The sequence below is a fragment of the Aegilops tauschii genome, chromosome 6 (assembly GCF_002575655.3).
Source record: "Aegilops tauschii subsp. strangulata cultivar AL8/78 chromosome 6, Aet v6.0, whole genome shotgun sequence".
Classification (NCBI taxonomy): domain Eukaryota; kingdom Viridiplantae; phylum Streptophyta; class Magnoliopsida; order Poales; family Poaceae; genus Aegilops; species Aegilops tauschii.
This window is the reverse complement of record NC_053040.3, coordinates 187,152,128-187,179,566: the sequence shown is the minus strand read 5'-3', so window position 1 is coordinate 187,179,566 and position 27,439 is coordinate 187,152,128. Positions and strand designations below refer to the sequence as shown.

General features: G+C 48.3%; 1 protein-coding gene and 1 non-coding gene across 2 annotated transcripts; both read right to left on the bottom strand.

The window, feature by feature from the left end:
* Positions 1–10,756: 10,756 nt before the first annotated feature.
* LOC123494256 (uncharacterized) lies at positions 10,757–14,108 on the bottom strand. Its single transcript, XR_012187521.1, has 4 exons — positions 13,646–14,108; positions 13,149–13,548; positions 12,253–12,343; positions 10,757–11,010 (listed from the first exon to the last, which is right to left on the bottom strand). It is a non-coding gene; the product is annotated as an uncharacterized protein (transcript).
* A 5,303-nt stretch (positions 14,109–19,411) lies between these two features.
* Positions 19,412–20,348, bottom strand: LOC109740395 (dehydration-responsive element-binding protein 1H-like). The gene has a single exon (XM_020299448.3). It carries the CDS (start codon positions 20,346–20,348, stop codon positions 19,617–19,619), a length of 732 nt encoding a protein of 243 aa, XP_020155037.1. The 3' UTR covers positions 19,412–19,616.
* Between the last annotated feature and the right edge of the window lie 7,091 nt (positions 20,349–27,439).

Sequence of the window (27,439 nt, the reverse complement as noted above, 5' to 3'; positions counted from 1 at the left end):
AGCTACTTGCCCCCAATAGAGGTCCTCAAACGGCCTATTTCCTCAGCTGATATGCAGGGCAAGGCTGTTGTAATTGATGAAGGCACCTGTCCATTGGATGGACAGTTTCGCAAAGCTGCATCCTACTCCACCAACGATGACTCTGCCACACATGACACTGCCGCAAATGCTTCAAAGCAATCAAGCCACTGCTCCGAGGGTGATGACTGATCATGAGCTTCTCCTCAGTCTTCATCGGACGGTCGATCGCAACCACAAATGGGTCAAGCGATAGTTTGGTTCAATTCTTCATAATATGACAATCACGCAAAACTCTGTGAAGAAGAACCATTACTATCTGCATGAAGTGTTTGATCGCACCTGGGTTGTATTGTCTCACCTCTACGGTGAAGAAGATCTCAAGAAGATGGGCTTCAAGCAGGACTTTGACTGGTCTCAGCCACCTTCGAAGAAATTCAAGAAGGTCAAAGTTCCTCACTTGGTGGCCAAATCATATTCTTCATCACGTGAGACTGATGAACATGAAGACTTGCACGACACTGCGGCAGGCCCTACATCAACAGACGGCCCCAACAACGATGCCGCTCCTCCATCGACATCATGATGATATTCTTCAGGGGCGTTAGTCCTCATTTTTCATCCCTTTTGGTCATTCGATGACAAAGGGGGAGAAATTTGAGTTAGTCTTCAAGCGGGTCTATATATATGGGCGTTTTTTTGCTAAGTTACAACTATCGTTCTTCTGAATTATTTGTTGGATCGAGTCGTAAACTTAAGTCCGATGGTGGTCTGATACTTTTGCTCAGTTTTTCTGCATGCTATTTCCTCATATATGTTAATGCACGCATGCTGAATTACACCAGTCATCATATTTCATCATGCATTTCAAATTCTTCATATCATATGTTAAATGCGTGTATGAATTACAAGATATAGGGGGAGATCTCCACGATTCTACTCTACCACGTGCATTGCTACTCAAAGAAATTCCTCACATATGCACATCTTCAGGGGGAGTTCTTCTATATCTTGTAATCGAATTCCTCAATTTCAGTATTTACACTTCATATGTTTATCCCCGTTGAAAACTTAACCTATTTTGTCATCAATCACCAAAAAGGGGGAGATTGTAAGTGCATCTAGTGCCCCTTAGTGAATTTGGTGTATTGAAGACTTATAGGTTAAGTGACTAATGCGTTTGTGAGTGTACACAGGTCTATAAGTCTATAGGAGTTCGATATTTAGAGAGAAAGTCGACCCCTAAAAATGAATGTCTTCAACTGAAGACTTTGGCTTTCTGAAGACTTCGAAAGTGAAGAAATTGGTGTGACCGTGAAGACTTGGTATACATGCGAGGATTATGAAGCGTGAAGACTTTTGTTTTCGTAGTTTCATTTTCTCTTTCTTGAGTCATAGGAAACACCGTACTGTTAAAGGGGGTCGAGGTAAAACTAAGGAAAAGTTTCCAAGTGATGCTCATCTCAAAATCTTACACCTACCAATCCTTTCGAGTGAAGCCATTGGAAATCTCATACAGTTCAGTCAATTTCTTCAGTGACAGAGACGAAGATCTTCTGGTCTCTGAGGAATTTGTTCTGGCTAAGGAGTTCGGAATTCACCAGTGCGGATTGCCTACAAGTGAGGAACATGATAGCCCTGAGGAATTTGATACTCAAATTTTCGACCGTTGTTGTGCTATGCACCAGCTGTCCCAAAATATCTACCCACCTAACGGTCTATCATTGAAGGGCATTTATGTCTTATCATGTCGGGCTGCTCCCTAGGCTATAAATAGCCTCCCCCTACAACCACTAGTTGGTTGGCTGCTCTGAGAGAAACTGACACTTATCATTGAGAGCATCCCATCCTCCGAGGACTTTGAGCGAAAATCATCAAGTAGGAAAACCCAAACCCAAACACCTACAAACCCAAAGTGATCGAGCATCACTGAAGAGATTGTTCCTGTGTGGAACCGACGCTTGTTACCTTTGAGGACTGTGCATCCTCCAGACGGTTAGGCGTCATGGTCTAGAGCATCCAAGAGGAAATCGTGGATCGCCGAGTGATCGAGTCTGTAAAGGTTTGGAAGTCACCTAAAGACTTACCACGAGTGATTGGGCGAGGTCTGTGTGACCTTGGCTCAAGGAGAATACTATGAGGACTGTGTGTCCTCAGGTTTAAATACCTAGCCGCTCCAACAAGACATACGACTGTCACAACAGTTGGAACTAGTCTACCAAATCACTGTCACCGAGCTACTGGTTCTACTTCCTCAACCCTTTCATTTCCTCATTCATATATTGTTGTACTTGATCATTACTGTTTGAAGACTTTGACTGAAGACTTTCTCAATTTTCTCAATCCTATTTCTTCAGTCAGTTTGTCTTCAGCCTGCTTATCCTGGTTATACGCTACTTGTACTCTGTGCTTGCTTTCATTTCATCATGATGACTGTGCTTCCGTTCTGTTATGCATGCATCTGAGTACTTATTCCGCTGCTAGTTGTTCGTGACTTAGGAATTTCCTCACCCTGAAATTCCTCAGTGACGGAAATTTGTAAAAATCGCCTATTCACCCCCCCTAGTCGATATAACACACTTTCAAGTCATATGTTGTACAAATACTTGATGCATAGATTTGTATTCTTGATATATAATCATTCACAAAAATATTTATATATTGCATATAAATTTAGTTTTAGGCATTACATCAAAGTACAGTGTTCATCTGAGAAATAAGCAATTCCAATGTATGGAATGGCCATCCAAACAAGCTTCAGAATTGAGCCTCTCATGCAAATTCCAAGTGTGAATTATTTGCACATCTAAACAACAGAATTTGGGTTCAATGTCAATATCAAAGTCAGCGAGATTTGATATTGAGCCCAATTCAATTCCATGGCCTTGAATATCAACATCCAAACAGAGCATTAGAGATATTGCTCAAAAACCCTCAGTCACGCTATCACATTCATCTATGTCCAAAACCCAAGTCATTCTGGGTCCCAACGATACACATTCACCCAGACTCACCGAGATACACTTGACATGGCCACTGACTAAACCCTAGCAACTCGGTCTCACCGAGATGACCCTTGGTTCCACCAAAGAGCACTTTCCAACCTTCTGAAACCAATTGCATTCACTTCAAAATTTCCGAATGAATTCAATCGGTTACACTGAAAGTGATTAGGTCATCACCATTCGGTCCCACCGAGTTGTTTCATCCGGTCTCACTAAAAAGCCTACAGTTCAGACCTTTCATACTAGTCGGTCTCACCGAGTGTTTTCACCTGGTCCCACCGAGTAGTACATAAAGGTGTGTAACGGTTGGATTTTTGGTGCTACCTATATATAACCCCACCCATTCCACCAACTCTCATAGAGCACCCAGTTCAACTACTTCCCGTATCCATTTTCTGAGAGAGAACGACCTACCCCCTCTAGACCTACTTGCGATCCTATAGTTTTCTCGTGATGAACCATAATGTCTAGTCCCTATACTTGGCATACATCATATGCGCAAGCGAGATGTTATTGCTACTGAAGGTGAAGTGTCATGAAAGATCGGGCCTCAACAATAGACCGGATATCACCATCGAGGTTTTGGCTATATCACTTTCCTAACACTTTACAAAGTATTCATTCGGTGACATAAAATGGTATGGGTGACCAAGCCTTATTGATAAATATGTTTTTGACTTCTTTATCGACAAAACCTTCATTACTTGCCGGTTACAATAGAGCGGGCATAGTAAAGTGTGCATTTCCCTACTAGTAGTTTGCATCTTCGCTTTGCTTCCTTGCGATGTCATTCCTTTTGCCATGTTTCCTTTGGCTTCCTTGTCCCAAGGACCATGTGCACGGCCGCACGGGAGAGCACACATCGAAACTACACTTCTTGCAATTGCATAGGGTGGGCAACAATAAGATTTTTTTGGAGCGTCTCGACTCTCGATGTATCCATTCTTATGTGATTGATTAGTTTCTCGACAACAACGGAGGGTAACTTAGAGTACAATGCCTTCATCACCATGGTCGTGAGAATGCGAACAAGCGAACATTGTGGTCATCCCGACAAATACGTATCCTTGGATCATTTTCCTATTGGCATCCATACTTATGATTGCTTCATACGCTAACAAGATATACATTCAAGATGTTTACCGGTTGATCTGTCCCATTTCCGGTGTGCATACGAAAGCTAGTTTCAGGAGCACATACGAAAGCTAGTTTCAGGGTGCCGCCCCCTCTCCCTTAGAGCCATTGCAGGCTGGGACAAATCCCGAGGCATCCCCTGCCCCGCGGTCCCCTATCTCCAGCACCTCGACACCAGATCCACCATCTCCCGTGGCCCCACCACGATCTCCCTCCCAGCTCTCAGCTTCGGCCACCCCGTTCTTGCTACATGTCCAGATCCCATGCGCCACAACCTCCCCTGGCCATGCTGGAGTCATTTCGGCTGCCCAGGACTCTGATCTACAAAACTTTGTGCTCGGGATTCAGCTTCGCTCCGCACCAGTACTGCCAACGCCCGAGCCAAAGAGAAGGAAGGACCTGCCTCCTAACTTTACCCCCAGGCGTAGCCACCGTATCGCCAAGGCTGATCGGGGGCTGGACTCGGAGGCAAAAGCCAAACACGTGCTCCTCCTCCGGCTGGGCATTCTCTGTGAGAACGAACCCATCTCCTCGGGTGCCATTGAACGCTATAGTAAGCTCTTCGAACAGCCACTAGCAGAAGATGTCGTGCAAGCTTTCGCCGACTACTACAGATGGCACATCCCCACGGTCACCCTCTCGGGCCAGAGTAGCACCATCTTGGCAGCCCGCGGTGTTGCCGCGATCTAGCGCCGTTGCACCCCCTCCCACCGGCCTCCACCCTTTCCCATGGAGTGCACCCTTAAGACTGTGTTTTGGAACGTCCGTGCCCTTCACTCTAGAGCTAAGCGTACCGTAGTCCGCTCTCTAATTTCTTCGGTTTCCCCGAACATTATGTGACTTCAAGAAACAAAGCTCGATTCCTTTTCGTTGCCCCTCGTTGTTGAGACGCTTGGTCCTTGCTTCTTGGATTTCTTCTTCCTCCCGGCCATTGGCACCCGTGGTGTCATCCTGCTTGCTTGGAACTGCAATGAGGTTGCTATCTCCAGCCCCTATGTTGGCCAACACCACATCACGACCCTAGTATCCTCCACCTCCGGCGCGCACCCTTGGTGGATCATTAGTGTCTACAGCCCGCAGGAGGACGATGAGAAGATCTTATTCCTCGAGGACCTACAAGACACTTGTGCTTCTTGCGCTGGCCCATGGCTCCTTGGGGGCGACTTCAGCCTTGTCTCCTCTTCTGTTGATAAGACTAACGGGCGTATTAACCGGCGCACCTCCAATAGGTTCCTCCGCTTCATCGTCGACATGGAGCTGCGTGATGTGTACATGCATGGCCGCCGCTACAGCTGGTCCAACGAGAGGGAATCGCCCACTCTTTTGCGAAACGACCGATTCCTTTGCACCTCTGAGTGGGAGCTCGCACAGCCACATTCCATCCTCTGATGCCTTGCCTCGACAATGTCTGATCACTACCCTTTGTTTCTAGACTGCACTCCGCGCAGCGCTGGCCCTCAGCGCTTCCACTTTGAGCGTTTCTGGATCAAGCTCAAAGGTTTCCAGGAAACGGTGGTGGAGGCTTGGGGTTCCGTTCACGACCCACACCCGTTTCGACGTGTCTACCTCTACCTCAAGCACACGGCCCGCCGCCTCCAGAGCCGGGGGATGCGGCAACGCTGCTCACCGGTGAAGTCCGGCAGCGAGGACGAGGCCTTGAGGTGGAGCAGAGGCGAGGTCTTGGCGTTGGCGAGCAAGGCAGCAGGGAGGCTGGAGACGTCTGATCCGAGGCCGGGGCCGAAGGAACTTGATCCCGGCGATGACGGAGCTTTCGCGGGCGGCCATGGCATATCTCACTCGTTCCCTGTGAAGAGACAGAGAGGGTGAGGCGAGAGAGATGAGATATTTCGAGAGAGCTGCACGGGGAGGAAGGGAGCAGGGCACGGCCTGGTGGCGCTGGTTGCCGGCGGCGATGGCGCGAGGGGACGAGGCCGAGCGCTCCTGCTCGGGGCCTCAAGCAGCTACACGATCCAATCGGGATCGAGGGAAAAAAATGTTTTGCGCTGGTTGGTGGGCTGGATCGGGAGGGGATCCCGAGGAAGAGGGGACTGGAGGAGTGGCGGCGGCGCGATGGGATCGATGGGACAAGGCTCCTAGAATCTAGGGTTAGGCAGTATAAATAGCAGTAGTATTTTTGGGTATGTGCTAATTCGGTCCCTCCGATTAAAATTGAGCGGTCGAAAAATAGGCTAGGGAAGCCCAAATAAGAAAACGGAGATGTTTTATAGATGTTTGGGGATGATCCTAATCCAACGGTAACAACAAACCGGGTCGGGTACGGGACAACTTTCGGACGCGCGGGAGGGGATCGCGGGCTGACGAGAGAGGTTAGTTGGTTGGACAAGAGGGAACCGAAAACGCGGTTGGTCTCGGAACGGTCAACGAAGACAAGGGGGGAACGCGGCAACTACGAACGAATGCAAGTTTTAAAACATGACGGCAACGAAGTGCCGATGCAATGCAAATGATGCGATGATGAATGCAACACTCAAATAAAACACACGCCGAACACGAAATATATGGAAGGCGTCCGAAGCGTCGGTCTCGGGGCGTTACAACACTCCACCACTACGAGAGGATCTCGTCCCGAGATCTAGGATGGCACCGGAGAGAAACGGAAGAGGAAGAGGTAAAACAAAAGTTGCTTCTTTGACAAACGAGTGAAACCACGAACCTTGAGAGGTTAAATTTTTTAAAGAAGAATACAATGGAGATGAACGCGAGTGCAAACACTCCGTTAGAAAAGAGAAACAAGGAACATTACGAGAACCTTGTAGGTTGAAAAGCAAACAAAAATGGTTACGATGGACAAGAAGTACATGCAAGCACTCCGGTTGAAACGAGATGTATAAGGAACGATAAAGATCAATTACGACAACACTCCGGTTAAAACAAGATAGAGAAGGAATACGAGTGATATAATTTGGACAGCACTCCGACTGTAAATGGAAGGAATTTAACATGATCTTGACAAGATGAGAGGATACTCGATGAAATTAACAACACGTTGCCTCCGGAACTAATGGAAGAATGGCACAAGGGGTAAGAAAGATTTCAGACAGCACTCCGGTTGAGGAAGGAGACAAAACTTGATAAGATGAGAGAACTCGAATGAAAACACGACACTCCGGCTAAACGGATAAGAAAGGAAAAATTACATGATCTTGATAAAACAAGATGATTGGTCGAAGAGAGCAACATCACAAAGCCTCCGGAAACAATGCATGATAGTTAGATAGTTGGAGTGAATAGAACGAAGAATGAAACCAACATCTCCTACCATAAATGAATTTTAAAGAGCATCCTTACGAAGTAGGATTGAACGGAGTTGTTGGAAAAAAATCAACAACGAAAAGAACAAGCTTGTTGTGGGCTTATGGAACACATCTCAAAATTATGAGATTAAATCCTGCCACTAACGACAACAATAGATTGGATGGATATGAACAAGGAGACGAGAAATTTATTTCACCAAGAGGATAAATGAAGAACTTGGGTCATTTATTAGCACCATAAATAGCAAAATACTTAGGGCAAGCTTTAGGTGAAATATAACCCAAGATAGCTCCAACAAAAAGATTGATTGGTTGAAAAGATCTCTTGAACGAACAGAAAATGATGGATTTAAATATGTCACTCTTGAAAACTTGTGAATCATGAAACGCGAAGGGAAATTATCAAGAATGACATAACACCATCTCAAGAGATAAGGTAGAAAGAATTGCACTTCGGAATGCAATATGAAGAATGCTTGGACTCCTCAAAACAAGACATGTATTGAACACCATGTTTATTTCACAGTATAGTTAGGCGAAACATAACTTCGAGAGAAATATTGAAGAACACTTGAAGAATGAAAAGAATCCTTGACGAAGCACCATGTAGAGCCTCCATGAAGAACTCCGGTAATAAAAGAATGATCAAACGAAAGGGAAAGTTGAAAAGAACTCCGGGAGAAGCCTTGCAATGATTAGATGAAGCTTTGAAATGATATAATCGATAAAACTTGGAACTCCGGAAAGAAAAGATGAACAACTTGGAACCCAGAATTTGATATCATGAACGAACTCCGGAAGAAGGAATTAATCACTTGGAGGAAACAAGAATAAGAATTACGTTACGCGTATCCTTCACCAATTTAGATTGATGACAAGCAACGGATTTGGCATACTACTTATTCTCGTAGAAAGGATTAAGATAGATATAGCGCAAACTTGAGAAAAGTCTTCAACAAACCACCCGTAGGATTGAAACAACGAATAAATTTATATGATAACCAAGGAAGAGAACTCTTGAACGAACCACCGTAAGAATTGGGAATGAAAGTAGCAAAGGCGCAATTCATCGGGAAGAATTAGAAAATGAATAAAGATACTTGACAGAATTTAGACACATGAGAACGAAAAGATCATGAACTGATTAGTGGATATTTGAACGATGCACCGGTAAGATTTGGAGAATGAGAAAAGCTGAGAATGAATAATACTTGAGATGATGGCTCCGGAGAATCAACCTAAAAAGACTCCTGAACTGCTCCGGATGGGTGAAAATAATTCTCACAATCGAAAACAATTATGAGAGGATGGCATAAGCTAGAACTATGAATCTTCAAGAGAACGGACCAAGATTTAGGAGAAATTCTTCTTCGGTCTTCAAATGTTGAGAACGACGATGAGAAACACCACCTTGAATTATTGAGACACTCCGGAACAATGGATAATAGAAATGATGAACCAACGATGAAAGAATTTGAAAGATCTTGGAGAAAGACATTTGACTGCTGATAATTCATTCTTACGTCAAACTTTGCAATGAATTTGAGAATAACTCTGGAAAGAATTAGAAGAGTTAGGTAAGATCCTGGGAAAAACCTGTGGGTTAGGGCCCACTCAAAAGATACACCGTTGAATGATTAAAAGAAAGATCGCGACGGTTGAATTAAATGGCTTGAATCTGATAACAACCTCGAAATAGCTTGAACAGATTGATAATGGAGACACAAATCTTCTGAGATATCTTCGGCACTCCAGAACAAATGAATGGCGAGAAGTGGATGATTAAGAGGTACACCGGCATGAGAAAGCATTTGAAACGAGGAAAGGATGTGATCGACAAAGCTTGAATTGAATCCACCGGAGAAGAAAAAAAAGAAGAATGATGAACTTGAAGCTCCCTTAGTCTCTTCATGAGAATCACCGGATAAGAACATTGAAAGAAAAGAATGAAGAGACTTCGCATCAATAAAAAGGATACTTGATTAAGAAATCTGAGTCCTTGAAGAAAAGGGTGGGAGGGCGGGAAAACAAAGACAACTTGGGACGGATGAAGCAAACACCGTTGCAAAGAACTAAGAATTGATCTCGCGAATGTTGAAATGATCGGATCCACTTCAAAAAGAGCACGTCGGTTGGAAAGAATTGGCATGACAATCTCGATGATCAAGAAGGCTTAGTATCCACATAGAAATAGGGGAACACCGCTTAGGGAAGGTATGGAATCAACACTTGGCATTGAAGCAACTCGAATACCACAAAATAAAACAAAACAAAGGATTTGGCTTGCAGAATAAGCCGGAACAAACATATGATAGAGATTTCGTCCGAAGTTTTCGTGGTGGGGCCCACACGGGCTCGATCGTACAGCACCATCATGTACAAGGCAGTGCACATGACATACGAAGCGTCCCCGAGTCGGCATAGCCAAGGACTCTTTAAGACACTACGAGACCACTGTAAAACCAACCGTGGAAAGGCGGACCACTAGACGTCGAACCCCAATCTCATATCATGCATTTGTCGGAAAGATATCCTAGGAGCTACTTGAATTCCCACTTATAAACTCCCAAAACTTTCTGGTTATGCAATTAGGTGTTGGGGATACAGGGGACACAATATATCTCACCCAAACTAACAATACCTAGATCCAGCTGTATCCATCCTTCAACACATAACCAAGAAACCTTCGGAAATCATTTACCTCAACCTTCGAAAAGCATCCGTTATACGAGTTATGGCAATACTCCCGAACTCCCACCCCAGTACTGGGTGGCGTCGAGGTGATCTCACCAACAACTGCATAAAAGAGATTTTCAATGTCGGCGAAACTCAGGTATTCCAGAACTGCAACGATAAAATTGTGACGACAACACCTCGGAGCTCAACTCCCCGGGACACTGCCACAACCCCTAAATGTCAGGAGGCACCAAGAACAATGTTCTCGTCACAAAACCAGCGGAACGATTCCAAGATACCCGCGTGATCCTAAATTTTTTTTTAGTGAAATTTGAGGAGAGAAAAGTCAAAACTTCTACGTCAGGAGGCCTCACCAGAGCGACGAAGGGACTGAGGAGTAAAAAGAATCCTACTCTCTGATATATATAATCCTAAGACTCAAAATATTTTTGTTTCTAGACTCAACGACGCCAGCGATTTGATCAAGCAGGGGCTCCTAAGTCGGGGATGGCTCTGATTACCAACTTGTTACGCCCACGATGCGGCTATATCTCCCACGTGTCGAGGCACGACTTAGAGGCATAACCGCATTGTGGTTTTGTCGCAAGAAGGGTCATCTTCACACAATCCCATGTAATGAACAAGAGTGGGATAAAGAGTTGGCTTACAATCGCCACTTCACACCATACATAAATAAATCATACATCAATCAAGGTACACACATAGGTCCGACTACGGAACCAAAATAAAAGAAGACAACCCCAAATGCTAGATCCCTGATCGTCCCAACTGGGCTCCACTACTGATCAACAGGAACGAAACAACACAACGAACAAGATCTTCATCGAGCTCCCACTTGAGCTCGGTTGCGTCACCTGCACTGGTATCATCGGCACCTGCAACTGTTTTGGTAGAATCTGTGAGTCACGAGGACTCAGCAATCTCACACCCGCGAGATCAAGACTATTTAAGCTTATGGGTAGGATAGGGTAATAAGGTGGAGCTGCAGCAAGCACTAAGCATATATGGTGGCTAACATACGCAAATAAGAGCGAGAAGAGAAGCAATGGAACGGTCGTGAAACTAGCAATGATCAAGAAGTGATCCTGAACCCCTACTTACGTCAAACATAACACAAGAACCGTGTTCTCTTCCCGGACTCCGCCGAAAAGAGACCATCACGGCTACACACGTGGTTGATGCGTTTTAATTAAGTCAAGTGTCAAGTTCTCTACAACCGGATATTAACAAATTCCCATCTGCCACATAACCGCGGGCACGGCTCTCGAAAGTTTATACCCTGCAGGGGTGTCCCAACTTAGCCCATTATAAGCTCTCACGGTCAACGATGGATAAACCTTCTCCCGGGAAGACCCGATCAGTCTCGGAATCCCGGTTACAAGACATTTTGACAATGGTAAAACAAGTCCAGCAAGACCACCCGAATGTGCCGACAAATCCCGATAGGAGCTGCACATATCTCGTTCCAGGGCACACCGGATGAGCAGTCCGTACAACTAAAACCAGGCCTCAAGTTACCCCGAGGTGGCGCTGCAAAGGGCTCTAGTTTGGACCAACACTCGGAGGAGCACTGGCCCGGGGGGGTTAAAATAAAGATGACCCTCAGGCTCCGGAAAACCCAAGGGAAAAAGGCTAGGTGAGGCAAATGTAAAACCAAGGTTGGGCCTTGCTGGAGGAGTTTTATTCAAAGCGAACTGTCAAGGGGGTCCCATAAATCACCTAACCACGTAAGGGACGCAAAATCAAGGAACATAACACCGGTATGACGGAAACTAGGGCGGCAAGAGTGGAACAAAACACCAGGCATAAGGCCGAGCCTTCCACCCTTTACCAAGTATATAGATGCATTAATAATATAAGAGATATTGTGATATCCCAACATATCCATGTTCCATCATGGAACAAACTTCATCTTCACCTGCAACTAGCAACGCTATAAGAGGGGCTGAGCAAAAGCGGTAACATAGCCAAACAACGGTTTGCTAGGAAGGGTGAAAAAAGGTTAGAGGTTCATGGCAATATGGGAGGCATGATATAACAAGTGGTAGGTAGCGCGGCATAGCAATAGAGCGAACAACTAGAAAGCAAAGATAGAAGTGATTTCGAGGGTATGGTCATCTTGCCTGAGATCCCGCAAGGAAGAAGAACGAATCCATGAAGAAGACAAACGGATGTAGTCGAACGAATCCTCACAACTCCGGAACGAAACCGAAGCTAACGAGAGAAACAACCCGGAAAGAAACAAACAACATAGTAAACAACCACCACATACACATGGCATGATGCACAAACACGTATGATGCATGTCCGGTTTAATGAGGCATGGCATGGCAAAGTGCACAAACAGTTCTACAAATTAAGTGGAGCTCAATATGCAACGAGTTGCATATTGACGAAACACCACATACGATTATTTAGTTCTCTCTCGGTTATGTACCCAACAATATTAAATGTTGTTAAACATGGCAAAATGTGAAGCATAAGTAAACTAACTATTTAGGCAAGGTTAAATGAGACCGGAACAACAAACAACAATTCCGGAAAATCCTCATGTCCATATTTTAGATTTGGTACTGTTCTGCCCTAAACACAATTTTTAAAGTTGTTAAACAGCAAAATTAAGTGCACCATGTTAAACTATGCATTTTCTACCCCATTTACATATAAAGTTTATTAAAATCCGAGTTACGGTTATTTAGTTATGAAATAAATCATTTAGCATGGCATTTATGCAAAATAAATGTAAATAGCAACTTAAACATTTTTAACATGGATGAAAATGGCATAATGTGAAACTAGACAGAATTCTAAGCATTTTACATATTAAAATCATTTTAATCCGATGCACAGTTAATTAGTTATTAGATGCATGAACTAGAGGGACTTTTCTGTAATTCTGTAAACTCCTGGATAATAGGTAAAATCGCTGGACTGAAAAAAAACATACGTGGGCCGAAACTGCTGGCCCAACAGCGGGAAAAAAAAAAGAAAACAGGAGGGCGCTGGGTGGGCTGCTCACCATGGGCCACGCCCCGATCGGTGGAGAGGCTGAGGCGAGGCGCTTGGGCCTCTGGGCTGCGAGCGAAGCAGAGGAGGCCTCGCGCGGCGAGTGCCGCTCGTCCAGGCTGGCGCTGGACTGGTCAACGCGGGGCGGGGTGCTCGTTCCCGAGCTACTGCTCGATGCAGGGGACGCAGACAGAACTGGCGATGCCGGGCGCGTCAGCTTCAGGCGATGTAGGGCACAGAGGAGGTGCGGATCCGGGCACTGGATGGCGTCCCATGAGAGATCCGAGGCGAGGCAGGGGGGTCGGCGGCCATGGCGCGGCTTGGGTCTTGGCGGAGGAAGGAGGTCCGGCGAGGGCACGCGGGTGAAGGGCGGCGGGTCTGGCCGGGAACGGGCTTGGACGGCGGCTTGACTCCTGCTGGGGCAGAAGAAACAAGGAGTTGAGAGAGGGAGAGCAAAGCAAAGAGAAAGGAGAGGGACGGCAGGGAAAGGAGGGCGGCAACGCTGCTCACCGGCGAAGTCCGGCAGCGACGGCGAGGCCTTGAGGTGGAGCAGAGGCGAGGTCTTGGCGCGGGCGAGCAAGGCAGCAGGGAGGCTGGAGACGTCTGATCCGAGGCCGGGGCTGGAGGAACTTGATCCCGGCGATGACGGAGCTTCCGCGGGCGGCCATGGCATATCTCACTTGTTCCCTGTGAAGAGACAGAGAGGGTGAGGCGAGAGAGATGAGAGATTTCGAGAGAGCGGCACGGGGAGGAAGGGAGCAGGGCACGGCCTGGTGGCGCTGGTTGCCGGCGGCGGTGGCGCGAGGGGACAAGGTCGAGCGCTCCTGCTCGGGGCCTCGAGCAGCTACACGATCCAATCGGGATCGAGGGAAAAAATGGCTTGCGCTGGTTGGTGGGCTGGATCGGGAGGGGATCCCGAGGAAGAGGGGACTGGAGGAGTGGTGGCGGCGCGATGGGATCGATGGGACAAGGCTCCTAGAATCTAGGGTTAGGCAGTATAAATAGCAGTAGTATTTTTGGGTATGTGCTAATTCGGTCCCTCCGATTAAAATTGAGCGGTCGAGAAAAATAGGCTAGGGAAGCCCAAATAAGAAAACGGAGATGTTTTATAGATGTTTGGGGATGATCCGAATCCAACGGTAACAACAAACCGGGTCGGGTACGGGACAACTTTCGGACGCGCGGGAGGGGATCGCGGGCTGACGAGAGAGGTTAGTTGGTTGGACAAGAGGGAACCGAAAACACGGCTGGTCTCAGAACGGTCAACGAAGACAAGGGGGGAACGCGGCAACTACGAACGAATGCAAGTTTTAAAACATGATGGCAACGAAGTGCCGATGCAATGCAAATGATGCGATGATGAATGCAACACTCAAATAAAACACACGCCGAACACGAAATATATGGAAGGCGTCTGAAGCGTCGGTCTCGGGGCGTTACGCATGGCCATGTCTCGCTATAGCTTATGATTGCATGGGAGCTGACCGCCCGCCTTGATGCTGCCCAAGACTTCCGGACACTCTCTCCCTCCGAGGCTTGGCTCCGAGGCAATCTCAAGTATGCTTACCTTGGATTGGCCTCGCTGGAGAGATCTGTCACTTGTGAACGAGCGCATTTCGGCTGGCTTAAGGAGGGCGAGAGCAACACTGCCTTCTACAAGATCCACGCGACCCACATATTGCAGAAGAACCGGGTCTTCTCCCTCTAGCATGAGGACTCCACGATCTCCGACGAGCAGGGCATGGCTGAAGCTGCGTTCCACCACTTCTCCTCGCTCCTCGGCACCCCCAAAACTCGCGATTTCTACATCGACCTGAGCCAGATTCATGGCCGCTCGTTCGACCTTGCTGACCTTGAGCTCCCCTTCTCCGAAGATGAGATTTGGCGTCCGGTCAAAGCGCTCCCCCGCGGCAAGGCCCCGGGCCCCGATGGGTTCACGGCGGAATTCCTTATGGCTTTCTGGAACACAATCAAAGCCGACATTTGCACCGTGTTCGATAAGTTCTACTCCATGAATGGGCACAGTCTGTAGTACCTCAATGAGGCCCTCATCATGCTCACCACGAAGAAGCCAGACGTCTCCTCCCTCTCGGATTACCACCCCATCAGCCTGATTCATCTCGTGGCAAAACTCATCGCCAAAGTCATTTCGCTTCGCCTTGCCCCGCGCCTCGGCCAGCTCGTCTCCACCAACTAGAGCGCGTTCATCACAGGCCGGTGCATGCACGACAATTTCATGCTTGTCCAGCAGACCGCTCTCCAGTTGCACAACCTCCGCGTGTCTCGTGTCCTCCTCAAGCTCGACATTGCACGCGCGTTTGACACGATCTCCTAGGCCTTCCTTGTCGATGTCCTTCGCCACCTGGGCTTCGGACGATGCTAGATTGAGTGGATTATCATCCTACTCTCCACGTCCAGTACGCGTATTCTCATAAATGGATCTCCTGGACCCCCGATCGCCCACACGTGCGGGTTGCGACAAGAGACCCCGTCTCCCCGTTGCTCTTCACGATTGCCATTGATGCCCTAAACTCGCCTCTTCTCCATGCCCACCGGTGCGGCCTGCTCCAGCGCCTCACCACTCGCCACGCCCCGTCGAGCATTTATCTGTACGCTAGCGACGTTGTTATCTTCTGCCACCCCTCGACCCGCGATCTCCGGGTCATCCGGGAGCTGCTACGTGTCTTCGGCGAGGCATCCGAGTTGTGCACGAACTTTGCTAAGTGCTCGGCGACCCCCATCCGTTGCGACGACCCCATGCTAGCTACCATCAGTAATGAGCTTGCATGAGCCGTTGTTGGCTTCCCCATCACCTACCTGGTCATCCCTCTTTCGATTCGGAAGCCCTCCGTCTCATCGCTTCACCCAATTGTCGAGAGGCTTGCCAAGAAGCTCTCCACCAGGAGCGTGGCGCTCCTGTCCCGTGGCGAGCGCCTTGCTCTTGTCTGCCACGTGCTCTGTGCAATCCCCTCCCACATCATGGTGGTTATTGCTCTCTGTCCGTCGATTCTCAAGCAGGTAAACCGGACCATTCGAGAGTTCCATTGGCACGGCAACAATGAAACCCGTGATGGCCATGGACCGGTGAACTGACAGCGCGTCTACCGACCACTCCAGCTGGGCGGTCTCGATATTCCGGACCTACACCGACAAGGGATCTCCGCGTTCGATGGTTGTGGTTATAGCGTACCGACCCCACCAGGCCATGGGCGCACCTGCACCTCCCCACTGACCCCGACTCCTCCTCCATCTTCCGTGCGTCTACGTCTTGGGACGTCATGTTGGGAAACGTAGCATGCAATTTCAAAAATTTCCTATGCTCACACAAGATCTATCTAGGAGATGTATAGCAACAAGAGGGGGAGAGTGTGTCTACGTACCCTCGTAGACCAAAAGCGGAAGCGTTTGACAACACAGTTGATGTAGTCGAACTTCTTCTAGATCTGACCGATCAAGCACCGAACGTACGGCACCTCCGAGTTCTGCACATGTTTAGCTCAATGACGTCCCTCGTCCTCTTGATCCAGCAAAGGTGTCGAGGAAGAAGATGAGTTCCGTCAGCACGACCGCGTGGTGACGGTGATGGTGTAGTGATCTGCGCAGGGCTTCGCCTAAGCACTACGAAGATATGACCGGAGGCGTAGACTGTGGAGGGGGGCGCCGCTCACGGCTAACAATTGTTGGTGCATGTTCTAGGCGCCCCCTCCCCACGTATATATAGGTGGGAGGGGGAGGGGAGGAGCCATGGGGCGCCCCAAGTAGGAGGAATCCTACTTGGGGTCCTATCCCAATTCGGCCCCCCCTTTGCTTATTACCGGAAGGGGGAAAGGGGAAGAGGGAAGGGAGGAAGGAAAGGGGGGGCCCGAACCCCCTCTTCCTTCTCCTATTCGGCCTCCTGCCTAAGGGGGGCACCCCTTGTGGGCTGGTGTGCTCCCCTCTTATGGCCCATAAGGCCCATTATTCCCCCCGATGGTTCCGGTAAACACCCCCCCCCGGTACTCCGATAAATACCTGATACTATCTGAAACACTTCCGGTGTCCGAATACTATCATCCTATATATCAATCTTTACCTCTCGACCATTTTGAGACTCCTCGTCATATCAGTGATCTCATCCGGGACTCTGAACAACATTCGGTCACCAAATCACATAACTCATATAATACTAAATCGTCATCGAACGTTAAGCTCCTACATATTTTACGAAGTTCTTTATCGGTCGAACCGTTATGACAACATACGTTATTCCCTTTGTCATCGGTATGTTACTTGCCCGAGATTCGATCGTCGGTATCTACATACCTAGTTCAATCTCGTTACTGGCAAGTCTCTTTACTCGTTCCGTAATACATCTTCCCACAACTAACTCATTAGTCACTTTGCTTGCAAGGCTTCTTATGATGTGCATTACCGAGAGGGCCCAGAGATACCTCTCTGATACTCGGAGTGACAAATCCTAATCTCGATCTACGCCAACCCAACAAACACCTTCGGAGATACCTGTAGATCATCTTTATAATCACCCAGTTATGTTGTGACGTTTGATAGCACACAAGGTATTTCTCCGGTATCCGGGAGTTGCATAATCTCATAGTCAAAGGAATATGTATATGACATAAAGAAAGCAATAGCAATAAAACTGAACGATCATAATGCTAAGCTAACGGATGGGTCTTGTCCATCACATCATTCCCCTAATGATGTGATCCCATTCATCAAATGACAACACATGTATATGGTTAGGAAACTTAACCATCTTTGATTAACGAGCTAGTCTAGTGGAGGCTTACTAGGGACACGGTGTTTTGTCTATGTATCCACACATGTATCAAGTTTTTGGTTAATACAATTCTAGCATGAATAATAAACATTTATCATGATAGAAGGAAATATAAAATAACAACTTTATTATTGCCTCTAGGGCATATTTCCTTCACGTCTGGGACGTCGGACTTGTCGTTTCTGGACGGATCCCTAGATCAATGGCCAGGCCATCTCCGATATCGCCCCTGCTCTCCTTCTGCTGGTGCTCCGTCGACGGCGCAAGCGCTCGGTGGCGGAAGGACTTCGAGACCGTAGCTGGATTGCTGATCTGCATGGCGCCCTCACGCCTGCTGCGATGCTCGAGTACGTCCAGCTCTGGAGACGGCTCCGTCACCTCACCCTATCCTACTCCCCCGACCGCCTGCTATGGCGCTGGACTGCGGACGCGAAGTACTCGTGGTACCGAGCCTTATTTGCCGGATCCACGACTGCCCCCTTCTGGCGCCTGACTTGGAGACGTTGGGCTCCCCTTCGGGTCAAGGTGTTCACTTGGCTGGCCGACCTCGACCACTGCTGGACTGCCGCAAGACTGGCCCGTCACGGTCTTCCGCACAACGACCGATGCGTTCTTTGCGATCAGGCTGTTGAGACCATGCAGCATATTATCATCGCCTGCCCCTTCTCTAGGCAGATCTGGCATGACGTTCTGGCCTGGGTGCGCGCCACTGTCCCCCCTCCTTCTAGCTCCGAAGAGTTCCTCCAGTGGTATACTTCGATGATCACGAGCTCCCCCACGGGCCATTGTAAGGGCTTGGCCACCCTGGCAACCCTAACAGCCTGGTCCATCTGGAAGCAGCACAACCGATGCGTATTTGATGGCGAGTCATCCTCCGCCCCACGGCTTCTTACGTCTATCCGCGACGAAGCCCGCTCTTGGGCTAAAGCATGCGCGCACGGACTTAATTCGTTGCTGGCATAGGATCTTAGATTTGTACCCGGGCTGAGCAGCCTGTCACCACTGCTCCCCGTCTTGCCTTTTGTGCAAAAAACATTGAGTTGGCAACCCCCCCCCCCCCCTCTTGCACTCTTCCTACCTATCAATGAAAAGATACGCACTCTAGCGTATTTGCGAAAAACAGGAGCACATATGTGATGATATTATTTCAGCTTAAAATAATCAAAAAATTGCTCATTAATCCAATGATTATTACATACTCCTACTAGACTGAGTTTTTTCTCCAGAAAATTGTAGGGAGAACCCAGGTAATCTTGCTAGCACTATTTCTTCTAACAATTAAATGGAAAATTAAGGGGATGCTTCGTATGGAACCACATTACCACTTGGTTCTATAGTAGCTAGTAGGATATACCAAAGGGACCGGTCGACAAGGAAGGAAGTCGACACTCGGTACGAAGAAGAGTCAAGAGATTCCCCGCAAAAAAAAAAAAAAAAAAAAAAGAGTCAAGAGACACTATAACCGCGTGTCATTGTCTCCCTCCCGGCCGATAGCAGGTGGGCCCACCACAAAAACTGCTTGTACGTCTTGTTGCCATGAGAGGAATGAGGAGACACGTAGAACCTGAGAAGAAATATGCAGGAACATCATCCATTCCATCCAATTTGATGCCGCGCGCCATCGATGGACTGTCTCGAGATGTGGATCATAATCGAAGCGGCTTCAACTCGAATATATGTTGGAGATTGTTGATATTAGTACTAGTAACTCCAGAGCGCGACATCAGCTCCGGCTCCGCCGTCGGCGCAGTCTCCATTGTCCCAGTACGACCCGGTGGCCACAGTCGACGGTGGCTCCATGAGCAGCCCCTGCGCAAGGTTGGCGTAGTAGTACGTGTCGGAGTCCGTTTCCCCAAACAAGCAGTCGAGGTCGAACACGTCCATGTCCAGTGCAGCCGGCGCCTCAAAAGCGGCATCAGCGGAAGCCTGCGCCGTCTCTGACAAGGGCACACTGCACACCGCCGACGACGGGGCGGACACGCTGGAGGTGACCTCTTGCACCGCGGCAGCGGCACTGGTGGCCTCCGGACGGCGCAGTAAGTCCGCGACGGCCTGGACGGCCGCGCGCCGGACGTCAGAGAGGTTGGTGAACGCGGGCGGCACCGCGAGCAGCCACGCGGAGTCCCGGAAGTTGAGGCACGCGGCGGAGCGGCCGCGGAGCATGAGCATGGCGGCGTCGTGCGCGCGCGCGGCCGCCTCGGCCGTGATGTACGTCCCGAGCCAGAGGCGCGTGCCGCGCTCCCCGGGCACGCGCACCTCGCAGACCCACCGGCCGGCGCCGCCACGGCGGCGCACGCCGCGGAACACGGGGTGCCGCGTCTCCCGGAACTTGGTGCGGCCCGCGGGGCGCTTCGGCGGCCACGGCCACGCCGTCCCGGCGCGCTCGGTCGTGGATGAGGAGGGAGAGCTCGAGTGCTCGAGGCTCATGTCCATAGCTGCTGGCTGCCGGTCGATAGCTAGTGTCTAGCTTGAGGATTGCGCTGGAGTGAGAGAGTGAGAGTGTTACTTAGTGTCGTGCTCGTGCGTGTGCGTATTTATAGGTATGCGTTGGAACCCACGCGGGCTGGAGCTGCGGAGCATGTCGACGGCGGAGTACGAAGGCAGACGAGTAAACAGCTCTTCGCCACAAGCGGTTATTCTTTAGGCGACGTGTCACTCTCTGCGTTCCCGTGGCCCGTGGGAGCTTTCCTCAAGAGGGAGCTTCCTTTCTGCTTAAACAATTAACGATAATGATTGCTTGGTTGGGTCAACTGCTTCCTTGTGCTCTTTTTTCTTAGCACGAGAGATAAATCTTCTGCTCTAATGCCCAAGCAAGCAGGCCAAGTGCTGAACGTGGTTAACAAGCCACATGTGTATTCACAATCTACATACAAGCCATGTGTATATTTCCAGGTAATTTTCTTTTAGAAACACAGTACAAATACAAACTCTCACAAACACATACAGACATTAATCTCTTATGAGTATGCAGTACCCCTATAAGCGTCCTCAAAAGACTGAGCCGATGGATCTTGAGATTGACAAAGTCACATAGGCGTCTTGCTTGTCTTCCATTATCTTTCCTTTCTTTACGCTATGGACATTTTCTGATCTTTGTTCCCTTATCTAATGATAGTGGAACCTGGTCCATTTCATGGATTGTACGCAAAAAAAAAACGCAGGCGCCTCGCCATAGACAAAAACGTTAACTTCCACTGAAAGATATTCTGCTTTTATGAAACATAAAATGTAAACCTGAGATTTGATCTCTGGTGGGCTGGGGGAACCACTACCCTCCTAATCGTCCAATCACTAGTTGGTTCTCTATTCCCATCGTAATTTGCCAGACAAAAAATGTATGTGCTATTTTTTGACTATACACAGTAGGGCAAAACTCCACTGCAATTTTTTTTCATTTATTAAAGGAGCAAAATAGTCCACAGTCTTAAAATACAAAGGGCTTGAGATAAGCCAAAAAATTGTATGTGCTTTCATTAATAAAAAAGGTTTACCATTGAGTTCGCATCCTCAATGTTACGAAACGGTAAGAAAGATAAAATATGAGCTTGTTTTTATAGCAAGAGTAATTAATCGTTATCATTTCAAGGTTAGTCTATTTATTTGTCTTGATAATATTTTGCCCTTCTCACGAGTCTATTAAATAAACTCATGTTTTTGTAATCAATTCGATTTGCGGGCTAATCCGAGGGCACCTAGGAAAAGGTTGTTTAGATTTATGAAAAGGTTGTTTGAATTCACGAAAAGTTTGTTTGGATTTACGAAAGGAATGCTTGGATTTATTAGAAGTTTGCTTGGATTTACTAAAGAGTTGCTTAGATTTAATAAAAGATTGTTTAGATATATGCATGATTTATTCCTTACTTAAAAATAAAAAAATTGAATATTCGCTTATTTTATATTATTAGTTTAAGATCCAAAGGAAGTAGTCTTTTTTAATCCATACCTTATTTGATTCATATTATAGTATATGAATACCCTCTATACATATGAAATAATATCTACCAGAAATTAGATGATTGATTTGTATTTTGTATTCTATACTGATGTTTTGTTTATATATTAAATATGAATTCTTACTCGTTCTATTGTTTGGAAAGATCAAACACACGATGTTTCTATTTCTTTATTTCGTGATGAGTCATATGCTTGTGACAATAATGGCATTTTTTAGTTCTAAATCTATATTTGACATATAATTCACATTTCATTAGTCCGAGGGCGACAACACGGTGAATAAGGGAGCTCCAGGTCCTTCCCTGATGCGCAGTGTTAGAGCAACTCTAGCAGACCCCGCATCCTCCCGGCCCGCAAAACGTGTTTGCAGTTTGCGCAAAAACGCCTTTGCGGGCCGGCGCGGACGGCCACAGTTGCAGACCCCGCATAATGGACCCGTAAAAAAAGATATTCCTGGAATATCCTTTTTACGGGTCGGCTTTGCGGCATCTGATCTGGCGCAGCTCCTCCCGGCCCGCAAAACTTAAATTTGCACCTTAATTTGATCTAGCATATTGCATTTATTTGCTTTTTCAACAACATTGCATACAAAAGACATCACCAAATCTTTGCTAGAATAGCAAGACCAAAGAAAACAAGAACCACAAGTATGCATTTTAGAAGATTTCTAACTTCCATAACTGCTCCCACTAGTTGGACTAATATCTTCTCCATGCATTCGTTGTTGATCTGCGGATTCTTGATTTTGCATTCTTCTTTCTTCATCTTTGGATCGAAAGAAGTAGACGTTGCTTCCCCTCTAGTTGCACATGCAGCCGCATCATTGCCTTCGATTGTACTAAGGAGTGCACTAACATCTATTAAGTTTCTTTCTATCAACAAATCAATGTATTGGCCTTCCCAAAACCAAAATGAGCATCCATCGTCCTACACAAAAGAATGAGCAAGCTCGAAGTGAGCTACCGCAATTGAACTAAAGAATGAGCTATGAAACGAGCTACCGCAAGTGCACGTACCCCGTCATTTTCGCATTTGAAGAACACCCAGCTGGGGTGCTTCGGCATGCCTGAAGTGAGCCGCAGCACTTTCCACGTGCAGTCGTCACACTCTATGAGCGGCATCGGCAAGCCACAAAGACGTTGCGCGAGCGCCGAGCCCGGTGGACGGCCGGACGAGTCCATGCCCGCAAACCTTCGGCGGCGGCGGCCAGACGAACCCGTACCTGCATGCGGCGATGCGCCCTTGCCTGGGCTGCGGGAGAGGCTCCCCGACCACTCCATTGCTTGGGGCAGCAACCGGCGGCCGGAAAAAGCCAAATCCAGCGGCCCGCGATGAAGTCCCGCAGATCTGCAAATCCGGCGGCCCGCCGACGCAGGGGGGAAGGGAGGGGAGGCCTCGTGCGCGTGGCGGCCTTCTGGCGTGCTCCTGCCGGCTGCTTTCGCCGGAATCTTGGGCGGCGGCCGGCGGCGGCTCGAGGTGGGAGAGGAGAGGTGGTTGGTGGGAGAAATCACGGGATGAAATGTCCCTCCACCAACCGCTTCCGCTTATATGCAGGGCACCGCAGCCGCGAGGGGGAAACCCGCGTTTTTCCAGGTTGGGGTCGGGATTTTGCCGCGCCCCCTAAAATTTTTTGCGGGCCGGGGCAGGATGCAGGGTCTGATCGGGCTGGTTTTTCCGTCCTGACCCGCATTTTGGCGGTTATTTTACGGGTCGGGACGGAATGCGGGGTCTGCTAGAGTTGCTCTTATGCTCTGTGGTTGGTGATGGATTTGAGTGCTAGTTCGTTCAAGCGGGGATGTTGTGGAGGCGGCGGTCTCCTTGCGGTGGACTTGTGTCCTTGGGCTTCATCGTTGCGATGATGTTGGCTCTGGGTTGGCAGGAAGCATGAGAGGTTGTTCAAGACCGATGCCAATAATGATCTACGTTGGCGGCAAACGGGTTTGGCCTGTTGGGGATCGTAGCAGAATTTTAAAATTTTCCTACGCTCACCAAGATCCATCTATGGAGTATACTAGCAACGAGGGGAAAGGAGTGCATCTACATACCCTTGTAGATCGCGAGCGGAAGCGTTCCAATGAACGTGGATGACGGAGTCGTACTCGCCGTGATCCAAATCACCGATGACCGAGTGCCGAACAGACGGCACCTCCGCGTTCAACACACGTACGGTGCAGCGACGTCTCCTCCTTCTTGATCCAGCAAGGGGGAAGGAGAGGTTGATGGAGATCCAGCAGCACGACGGCATGGTGGTGGATGTAGTGGGTCTCGGCAAGGCTTCGTCGAGCTTCTGCGAGAGGGAGAGGTGTAGCAGGGGAGGAGGGAGGCGCCCAAGGCTGTAATGTTGCTGCCCTCCCTCCCCCCCTTTATATAGGCCCCCTGGGAGGGGGGGCGCCGGCCAAGATCCCATCAAGGGAGGGGGCGGCGGCCAAGGGGGGAGACTTGCCCCCCAAGGCAAGTGGGGCGCCCCCCCCCCACCCTAGGGTTTCCAACCCTAGGCGCAGGGGGGAGGCCCATGGGGGGGCGCCCAGCCCACTAGGGGCTGGTTCCCTTCCCACTTCAGCCCACGGGGCCCTCCGGGATAGGTGGCCCCACCCGGTGGACCCCCGGGACCCTTCCGGTGGTCCCGGTACAATACCGGTAACCCCCGAAACTTTCCCGGTGGCCGAAACTTGACTTCCTATATATAATTCTTCACCTCCGGACCATTCCGGAACTCCTCGTGATGTCCGGGATCTCATCCGGGACTCCGAACAACTTTCGGGTTTCCGCATACTCATATCTCTTCAACCCTAGCATCACCGAACCTTAAGTGTGTAGACCCTACGGGTTCGGGAGACATGCAGACATGACTGAGACGCCTCTCCGGTCAATAACCAACAGCGGGATCTGGATACCCATGTTGGCTCCCACATGTTCCATGATGATCTCATCGGATGAACCACGATGTCGAGGATTCAATCAATCACGTATACAATTCCCTTTGTCAATCGGTATGTTACTTGCCCGAGATTCGATCGTCGGTATCCCAATACCTTGTTCAATCTCGTTACCGGCAAGTCTCTTTACTCGTACCGCAATGCATGATCCCGTGACTAACGCCTTAGTCACATTGAGCTCATTATGATGATGCATTACCGAGTGGGCCCAGAGATACCTCTCCGTCACACGGAGTGACAAATCCCAGTCTCGATCCGTGCCAACCCAACAGACACTTTCGGAGATACCCGTAGTGCACCTTTATAGTCACCCAGTTACGTTGTGACGTTTGGCACACCCAAAGCACTCCTACGGTATCCGGGAGTTGCACGATCTCATGGTCTAAGGAAAAGATACTTGACATTGGAAAAGCTCTAGCAAACGAAACTACACGATCTTTTACGCTATGCTTAGGATTGGGTCTTGTCCATCACATCATTCTCCTAATGATGTGATCCCGTTATCAATGACATCCAATGTCCATAGTCAGGAACCATGACTATCGGTTGATCAACGAGCTAGTCAACTAGAGGCTTACTAGGGACCCGTTGTGGTCTATGTATTCACACATGTATTACGATTTCCGGATAATACAATTATAGCATGAACAATAGACAATTATCATAAACAAAGAAATATAATAATAACCATTTATTATTGCCTCTAGGGCATATTTCCAACAGTCTCCCATTTGCACTAGAGTCAATAATCTAGTTACATTGTGATGAATCGAACACCCATTGCGTCCTGGTGTTGATCATGTTTTGCTCTAGGGAGAGGTTTAGTCAACGGATCTGCTACATTCAGGTCCGTATGTACTTTACAAATATCTATGTCTCCATTTTGAACACTTTCACGAATGGAGTTGAAGCGACGCTTGATATGCCTGGTCTTCCTGTGAAATCTGGGCTCCTTCGCAAGGGCAATAGCTCCAGTGTTGTCACAGAAGAGAGTCATCGGGCACGACGCATTGGGAATCACCCCTAGGTCGGTAATGAACTCCTTCATCCAGACTGCTTCCTGTGCTGCCTCCGAGGCTGCCATGTACTCCGCTTCACATGTAGATCCCGCCACGATGCTTTGCTTGCAACTGCACCAGCTTACTGCTCCTCCATTCAAAATATACACGTATCCGGTTTGTGACTTCGAGTCATCCAGATCTGTGTCGAAGCTAGCGTCGACGTAACCCTTTACGACGAGCTCTTCGTCACCTCCATAAACGAGAAACATATCCTTAGTCCTTTTTAGGTACTTTAGGATATTCTTGAACGCTGTCCAGTGTTCCATGCCGGGATTACTTTGGTACCTTCCTACCAAACTTACGGCAAGGTTTACATCAGGTCTGGTACACAGCATGGCATACATAATAGACCCTATGGCCGAGGCATAGGGGATGACACTCATCTTTTCTATATCTTCTGACGTGGTCGGGCATTGAGCCGTGCTCAATTGCACACCTTGCAATACAGGCAAGAACCCCTTCTTGGACTGATCCATATTGAACTTCTTCAATATCTTGTCAAGGTATGTACTCTGTGAAAGACCAATGAGGCGTCTTGATCTATCTCTATAGATCTTGATGCCTAATATATAAGCAGCTTCTCCAAGGTCCTTCATTGAAAAACACTTATTCAAATAGGCCTTTATACTTTCCAAGAATTCTATATCATTTCCCATCAATAGTATGTCATCCACATATAATAAGAGAAATGCTACAGAGCTCCCACTCACTTTCTTGTAAACACAAGCTTCTCCATAAGTCTGTGTAAACCCAAACGCTTTGATCATCTCATCAAAGCGAATGTTCCAACTCCGAGATGCTTGCACCAGCCCATAGATTGAGCGCTGGAGCTTGCATACTTTGTTAGCATTCTTAGGATCGACAAAACCTTCCGGCTGCATCATATACAACTCTTCCTTAAGGAAGCCGTTAAGGAATGCCGTTTTGACGTCCATCTGCCATATCTCATAATCATAGTATGCGGCAATTGCTAACATGATTCGGACAGACTTCAGCTTCGCTACGGGTGAGAAAGTCTCATCGTAGTCAACCCCTTGAACTTTAGATGGTCACATTACCATCCGCGTCTGTCTTCTTCTTAAAGATCCATTTATTTTCTATGGCTCGCCGATCATCGGGCAAGTCAGTCAAAGTCCATACTTCGTTTTCATACATGGATCCTATCTCGGATTTCATGGCTTCTAGCCATTTATCGGAATCCGGGCCCGCCATCACTTCTTCATAGTTCGAAGGTTCACCGTTGTCTAACAACATGATTTCCAGGACAGGGTTGCCGTACCACTCTGGTGCGGAACGTGTCCTTGTGGACCTGCGAAGTTCAGTAGTAACTTGATCCGAAGCTTCATGATCATCATCATTAACTTCCTCCCCAGTCGGTGTAGGCACCACAGGAACATTTTCCCGTGCTGTGCTACTTTCCGGTACGGAAGGGGTGACTATCACCTCATCAAGTTCCACTTTCCTCCCACTCAATTCTTTCGAGAGAAACTCCTTCTCCAGAAAGGACCCGTTCTTGGCAACGAAGATCTTGCCTTCGGATCTGAGGTAGAAGGTATACCCAATAGTTTCCTTA

Coding starts and splice junctions, on each gene's coding strand:
- LOC109740395 (XM_020299448.3), bottom strand. CDS start 20,348: ATGGACATGAGCCTCGAGCACTCGAGCTCTCCCTCCTCATCCACGACC.